Source organism: Sprattus sprattus (genome assembly GCF_963457725.1).
Source record: "Sprattus sprattus genome assembly, chromosome: 2".
Classification (NCBI taxonomy): domain Eukaryota; kingdom Metazoa; phylum Chordata; class Actinopteri; order Clupeiformes; family Clupeidae; genus Sprattus; species Sprattus sprattus.
The window spans coordinates 716164-724603 of record NC_137921.1 but is presented as its reverse complement, the minus strand read 5'-3'; the positions used below and the strand labels follow the sequence as shown (position 1 = coordinate 724603).

At 41.2% G+C, this 8440-nt stretch overlaps 1 protein-coding gene across 1 annotated transcript in view; it reads right to left on the bottom strand.

Moving 5' to 3' along the window:
* Positions 1-6560, bottom strand: part of LOC308360827 (protein NLRC3-like) — a gene marked incomplete at both ends in the record, with an annotated part of 6799 nt that extends 239 nt beyond the window's left edge. The window contains 2 exons of the mRNA XM_080832978.1: positions 956-1132; positions 4780-6560. Coding sequence (XP_080689104.1) covers positions 956-1132; positions 4780-6560 — 1958 coding nt within the window. The remainder of the gene's footprint in view (positions 1-955; positions 1133-4779) is intronic.
* Positions 6561-8440: the final 1880 nt, after the last annotated feature.

The window sequence follows — 8440 nt, the reverse complement described above, 5'->3', positions numbered from 1 at the left end:
ATGGACAGAGCGGCCAGCTGCCAATCACTCAATTACTCAACCTGCGTATGCATCCTGACTTCATCAGTCGCCGGTGATTTTGAGCATTCCATTCTCAGTATTCATGGCTTTCAATGTATTCAAATATCTGCTATGTTGAGGACCTACACAGGTGTAGGCTATTATTTGATTTGTCTACCCGTTTGAACGAGTACCAGTAGACCGCGGGGCCTCGGGAGAGGCAGACAACAGCATTGGTTTATCAATGAAAGCTCTGCTCATTCTGAAGAGAGCAGATAGATTTGTGTTGCATCTAAAATATAATAATATTAATATTATCATTGATAAACCATTGCGGTTGGTAACTGTCTACTGCTGCAACGTGCACGAATACACCTGTACAAATGCTAATGAAATTTCAGCTCAAAATACTGACAAAAGTTTGATTAACGATTTCCGATTTGGTGCGCCAATGGAGGACGCCGCCAATAGAAGTTAAACACACTCTTAAACATATTTGTGGACAGTTTTAATAATAAAAACTAAAAGAATGGTATGTATGTTTGTATAATAAAAACTAAAAGAATGGTATGTATGTTTGTATAATAAAAATAAAAAGTAACAATAGAGAATTTCATCATTTGTGTGTTCATTACTGACCACTGGTTAGTTCTAGATTCTATTGATATACATTCCAGTAGTTTGCATATATATGTAAAGACGTAAACCTTGATAATATTTAAACCATACATGATTGCACAATGGGGCTTGGACTATTGTCAATCTATTACCCTATCTATTTCAATCTAAAGTGGAGGCAAAAATATTCACTCAAGCATAGCCTCCATTATTTATCAAATGGTAAAAAAAAGAAAAAAACAAAGCTAATAAGGTGACAAGGTAACACAGACTGCGCATATTTTTTTGGGAAAATGACACACACACACACACACACACTTCATGAAAAGATACTTACCATAGTTTATTCAGTTTGCAGTTTTGATGAGAAATCGCAGAACATAGAAGTTCCACTCCTGAGTTTCCCAGCATCTCATTGTTACTCAGGTTCAGCTGTGTGAGACTTGAGGAGTGTGAGGTCAGGGCAGAGGCCAGATAGGAACAGCTCTTCTCTGTCAGGTTACAGTAACCCAGCCTGGGAGAAACATCATGATACATCTGAATATTAATCATCATTCCTCTATCCCCTCACCCACACTCAGGGATACACACACACACACACAGATACAGCGACACACACACATACACACACACACACATACACTCACACACAGATATATGCAGCCTAGGTGCTCCTGAAGCTCTATCTCATATAATCACCAAAGGAAAACACCAACATACATACAGTACACACATATACTACGAACACACACCCACACTCACACACATACACTTGCACCCATAAAAACACACACACAACGTGACATCAGGACAGAGGCCAGATAGGAAAGCACTGGCCTAACAGGTATGCGGATGATGAAGACTCTAGAGATGCTACACACACACACACACACACACACACACACACACACCACAATAGACTAAACCTACTCATATGGACACATCATGGACTGTTGACATTCACACACCAAAACACACATGGTCTGAAGGCCAACTTTTTCTGCTGGACACTCCTTTACCACAATCTCATGTCTGAAGCAATGCTTCAAGGGACTGAATATATAGTTTGATATGTATGACTCCTTTGTTGGTTAGTTTTGAAATGATTGAAAAGGTTCATGAATGTTGCCCTTAAAGCTGAGTGAACTAAGGACATTGTTTGTCTTGTGTTCTCAAGTTGCACCTCTACTGAGTCGAATTTATGTTTAATAACTTGAGTTTCTGAGTTGAAGCCAAATCTGTTACAATGTAGGCAACTGCTAGGTAGATAGATAGATAATGTAGGCAACTGCTAGCTAGCTAGATAGATAATGTAGGCAACTGCTAGCTAGATAGATAGATAATGTAGGCAACTGCTAGCTAGATAGATAGATAATGTAGGCAACTGCTAGCTAGCTACTTGCTCAAATTCAAATGACTTCTCTAAACTGGCAAGCTTGGAGCATGCTCTGTTCTGATTGGCTCAGGGGGCAGGAGGCGGGATGCGCCTTCCAGGCAGCTGCTGCCTTGTAGTCAGCGGTGAGGACTCAAAACACCATTAAGCTGCAAGCCATCACGCGTGCTATGCATGTCAGCGAATATGTTCTCAATAGCATGTTTGAAGTAGGCTACAGCCGAACCCTCGTTCTGGTTTGATCAACAGTAATCGAGTTGATGAGCATGTCTTCATGTCTGATCAATACGCAACCTTGAGGTGCGTGGATGGACAGAGCGGCCAGCTGCCAATCACTCAATTACTCAACCTGCGTATGCATCCTGACTTCATCAGTCGCCGGTGATTTTGAGCATTCCATTCTCAGTATTCATGGCTTTCAATGTATTAAAATATCTGCTTTGTTAAGGACCTAGACAGGTGTAGGCTATTATTTGATTTGTCTACCCGTTTGAACGAGAACCAGTAGACCCCGGGGCCTCGGGAGAGGCAGACAACAGCATTGGTTTATCAATGAAAGCTCATTCTGAAGAGAGCGAATAGATTTGTGTTGCATCTAAAATATAATAATATTAATATTATCATTGATAAACCATTTGGTTGTAAACTGTCTACTGCTGCAACGTGCACGAATACACCTGTCTTCGCCAACCATTGTGCCACCATACAATCATTAGAAGAAAGAATAGAAAAAGAAAGCCTTTATTGTCATTGTATTCTCATACAACGTCATTTCAATTAAAGGAGGTATGTTTCATTCACCATATGATTGTGTGCATGTTATCTTAGCAGGCCTTGCGCACCACAACACATTGATCAAATTCACTGTCCCGAAAATCTTTCCTACACCATATTTGTATTGACCAGCAGGTGTCACTGGAGTGCATTCAAAGCTTTGAGTAATGCACCTTTATTCAACACGCCTGGCTGGAAAGCTTTGAGGGTTCACAAAGCTTCATTTCGCCATCTCTAGCAAAAAGTAAAAACAAAGGGTATCGAAAAAAAACAGCAAAGAGACTGAGCAAAGACACAGAAAATCAGGAGGCTTAGGGAGGCTAACAAGGCTCAGGTGAGCTTAATGAAACAATAAGGACAAGGAACAAACACGTAACTGGCAAACAGGAACACTGGGGTCCCCACATGGTCAATAGGGGTATTACAGTCCAAAAGTGCTGACACTACAGGGTTCAGGGGTTAGTGGTGGTGTGTTGCTGCCCTTTAACATAGATATCCTATATAAAGGCTAGATGTCTCACGGTGGAGTCTTGAACGTCCGCACAGGAGGCCATCTTGTGACAGGATAGCTTCCTGGAGGGATCAGTGGTACGTTAGGTAACGTCAGTGATCTTCACAATCGTTTACACTCTTATCTCGCTGAAACCTTGATGGATTTACAATTGCTTTGGTTTCTTACAAACGTCATTACCGTGGTTATAATTATGGATGCTTTAACATGTTGAAATGTGCAGCTTAATTGTGTATCACAGCTAGTCTACTACTCAGTCATTTTGCATCAATTGGAGAGACATAATTGTTCTTTATTTTAAATATCACAATTAAGTTGCACATGATATAACTGAAGTTGCACATGATTTCCAATCGGGTTGGTTTGTTAATCATCTTACATTATGATTTTGACAGGAAATTGCTGACTTTATTGCCAGTGAAGATGCCAGAGTTGTGTGCAGCCTATGGATGCTCTATTGAACGTTCTCTCGAAACGAGATCCTGTTGCCATTCTGTATGCTGAGTTTCAGTAGCCTAGATATTGATTTTACATAAATAGCTGGTGCATGTGTGTATTTATTGCACCTATCTGTTTTGTTCATATGAAAACCCATGTTTATAATTCTTCATAAGTATGCAGTGTCATAAATACATCTCTGTACAGGGTGGGGATTTCAACATAGAGCATTTATTGATGTACATTTGTAAAGGGAAATCTTGCACCTATTTTAGAACATTATTATATTTTTTAGAACATAACATAATAATTCATATGTATGCAGTGTCATAACTAGATATCTTACGTTTATAACAAACCAATCTGTTTGAAAATCAGTTGAAAATTGAGCAAGTTCTGGTTATTTAAAAAGTACGTACCACTACAAATACAATGTTAAGGGTGAGCGAGCTCCCCTGTCGCAAAATGGCCGCCATGTGTGAACATTCGACTCCATCGGCCAGAAACGCGGGCGAGACATCTAGCCTTTATATAGGATATCTATGCCCTATAAGGGCACTTAAGGGTGGATCATAACAGTGTTCAATAACATTGCAAAAGCCAGTTTGGATCCAAAAGCACATGCCAGCCACCCCGGGTAAGTTTTAGCATTCACACCAGAACTCAAAGAAACTGGAATTGGACTTTGTAATATAAAATGTGATGCATTTGGTATACAACCAAGCCTGACATTAAAGATATTTACAGGAAAAGTATAATAAAGACAAATATTTTACATACTCAAAATGAGCCTAAAGTTAAGTAACCCATAGAAAACAACAAACAACTCACGTTTAATATACTCTTAAGTGTTTGACCTTCAATCCATATTAGACTGATGTGAGGTATGAACTGCAGTCAGGAGTGTTTGCTCTACTCTCAGTTTAGGAGAAATGTTCTCTTATCAGGGCAGTTCATTAACCAGGAACAAAGTCAACTAGTCAACACACACACACACCCACACAAACACACACACACACACACACACACACAGTATATAACTCACGCAGCTGAAGTGGAAGACGTGACAAGTGGCACGAGCTTCTGCAGAACATCATTGAGACTGAGGAGTTCAGTCAGATCTTCCTCTGGTGTCTTCATGTACTTCTGCAGGTCAAACTCATCCAGCTGCTCCTCTGGAATCTTGAACTCAAATCTGCTAGTCTCCCACTTTCCTGGTAAGAGCATGTCTACATACAGAGTTCCTGAGCTCCTGTTAATGTCCTCCACTACAGCATGGTGATTCAGCTCATTCAGACAGTAGAAGAGGTTGATCTTTCTGTCTGATTTAATCTGGTGTCTGATATTTCGTTTGACACACTGGACTGTTTGCTCAGAGCTCTGTGATTGGCTTCTTGACTGTGGCAGAAGGTGACTTAAGAGATTCTGATTGGACTCCAGTGAGAGGCCCAGCAGGAAGCGGAGGAAAAGGTCCAGGTGTCCGTTCCCACTCTGTAAGGCCAGATCCACTGCAGTCTTGTGTAGGTCATGAAGTGTTGCAGCTCTGAACAGAGCAGAGAGCTGAGAGGTTTGCTGTTGGTCAGGCATGTTTCTCTCTCTATTGCTGAAGCAGAGGAACACGTATAAAGCTGCAAGAAACTCCTGAATGCTCAGATGCACAAAGCTGAACACAATCCCCTGGTACAGCCCAGACTCCTTTCTGAAGATCTGAGTACACACTCCTGAGTACATTGATGCTTCTGTTACATCAATGCCACACTCTCTCAGGTCTGTCTCATAGAAGATCAGATTGCCCTTCTCCAGCTGTTGGAAAGCCAGTTTCCCAAGTTTGAAAATCATCTCTTCGTCTCTCTCTTTTCTCACTGTGTACTTTTCATTCTTCATGCTTGTCTGAATGATCAGGAAGTGTGTGTACATTTGAGTCATAGTCCTTGGCATTTCTACACTCCCCGATTCATCTGATGTTCTCTCCACAACAGTGGCGGTAATCCAGGAGAAGACTGGAATGTGGCACATGATGTAGAGGCTCCTGGATGACTTCAGGTGTGTGATGGTTCTGCTGGCCAGGTTCTCATCACTGATTCTTTTCCTGAAGTACTCCTCTTTCTGTGGGTCACTGAATCCCCTTATTTCTGTCACCTGGTCCACACACCTATGTGGGATCTGATTGGCTGCTGCTGGTCGGGTGGTGATCCAGAGGAGAGCAGAGGGAAGCAGATTCCCCTTGATGAGGTTTGTCAGCAGCACATCCACTGAGGCTGGCTCTGTCACATCACAACACCTTGGGTTGGAGTGGAAATCGAGAGGTAGTCGACACTCATCCAGACCATCAAAGATGAACATGACTCTGTACGTTGAACTGGTGAAGATTGCTTGATTTCCTGAGAAAAAGTGCTTCATGAAATCCACCAGACTGAGTTTCTTCTCCTTCATCAGGTTCAGCTCTCGGAAAGGAAGAGGAAATATGAAGTGGACATCCTGGTTGGCTTTGCTTTCAGCCCAGTCCAGAATGAACTTCTGCACAGAGACTGTTTTTCCAATGCCAGCCACTCCCTTAGTCAGCACCGTTCTGATGTGTTTGTCTTGTCCAGATGAGGGTTTAAAGATGTCACTGCAGTTGATTGGTCTGCCTCGTGCTGCTACTCTCCAGGATGCCCTCTCTATCTGTCTGACCTCATGTTCATCATTGACCTCTCCTCTTCCCCCCTCTGTGATGTAGAGCTCTGTGTAGATCTTACTGAGGAGTGTGGGGTTTCCCTGCTTTGTGATTCCCTCAGCCAGACACTGAAACCTCTTCTGAAGATGGGATTTGTGGATCTGCAGCATTTCCACATATACTGTACCATGTTGGTATCTGTGTGTGAAAGCAAAAAACAAATATTAAATAACTTGTTTACTGTAATATCAGTTTAAATGTAGTTTTTGCACAGCACTATCAGTCAAGCAGGAATGTAGTCTATAACTGCCACTCTGTCTGAAGTAGGGATGCAAATTATCGATTAATTCATTAATCATTAGTTGATAATCTTATCGATCGACTTTCGATTAATTGATAAGCGGCGTTTTTCACCTGAGTTTCAGTGCTTCAATAGGGCCTTTACAAATATCAGCTAAATAGTTGAGTTATTATATTACATTACATTATGATAATTAGTGTGCTTGCCCGAAGGGAAGCACAGTATTGTTATCGTCAAGTTTTCTTTATTTATTCTCCCCGTTTTTCTTGCAGCTAACTACTCCTCGCCCGATTGAGCTAGAGACGCCATTCAAACACCAAAACGTCCGGCCCGATCCGGTGCAGGTTGCTATGACTTTTCGTGGCGGTACTCCTTGTCACTCCTTTTTTATCCCTCTTTTTTCATCACCTTTTTCCCCCATAGACTTGCATGGCAGAGCGCTCTGCCATGATGACATCATAATAGGGTCATTAAACTGGCTTGCAGCTGTGCTTCACTGACACCTGCGCCAAATTCAAGGAACCTCGTCTCTCAGTCCCTCTCAATTCAACTTTGAAAAAGAATAAGAGTAACTACAGTTTCTAACCTAGCTACCGTATTTCCACTTCGTTAAGGTGAGTTGAATGGCAGCATTTTCAGTGTACTGACTGAAATTTTAATGGAAACTGATGGTGTTAGCCGTAGCAGCTAACGTCTCCCATCCATGGGAGTATCCACTGGCAGTTTCAGCTAGCCGTAACAGGGGATACTTTTCCTTAATTCAAGTTTTGAAGTAAACCTTAGAAGTAATTCATGAATTTAGTTGTGTGGATTGATATAGTGGGTTAAGGCTTGTATTCCTACAACGGTAACGTTAGCTATCCTAGCTGTGTTAAGCAGCTGTAATACCTATACGTTGTAGATATGCAAAAGTAGCTTATACTGAAAGAATGGTTACCTTGTTAGCTCACCAGTTTATTTTGTTGCTAATGTGGTTGGAGAGGACCGATAGCGTGAGTTAACATTAACCCGTGTCCTGGGAGTAATGATTCATGAGAGACCTTGAACCATTAGGTTACCTGAAAAACGTTTGAGGATGTACCTGGACACAGCGTAGCTATTGTAGTGTGCTCAGTTTTCGAAAACTAGACTGAAACTAAGAAGGATAATTATGACTAAATGTGACTAAAACTAATATGCATTTTTGTCTTAAGACTGAATCTAAAATAGCTGCCAAAATGAACACTGATAGGGGACCCCTTAATCTGCAATTCATGGTTGCTAGCTCTAATCAGATGTACTAACTAGGCTTATAAGAGAAGACTAACTTTTTATGCCAACGAACACACTAAACCCTTTCACAATAAACAAGCAAACATGAGAGAAAAACAGAGCAAGCACACTCTCGCAGTTCGTTCACGAAACGCATTCTAGTTATATTCTATTCTATTCTATTATACATTCCTCAAGTAATTATGCATTAGGAAAAGAAAGCAGAAAAGTTTTTTTTATGGTACAACAAAATACATTCTTTAATTTAAAACAAAGAAATAAATTATGGACTGGCTCAGTTCTTGCATTTGAAACAGACATAAAAAAAAAGAATAGAAGAAACTAGAATGCGTTTCGTGAACGAACTGCGAGAGTGTGCTTGCTCTGTTGCGGCCATGACCGAGAGAACAAGTGCCTTGGAATTGGGGCAGGTGTCAGCTCTCCAGCTCTCCCTGCTGGATGAGCATGCACAAATGAGTATGCACAAATGAGTATGCA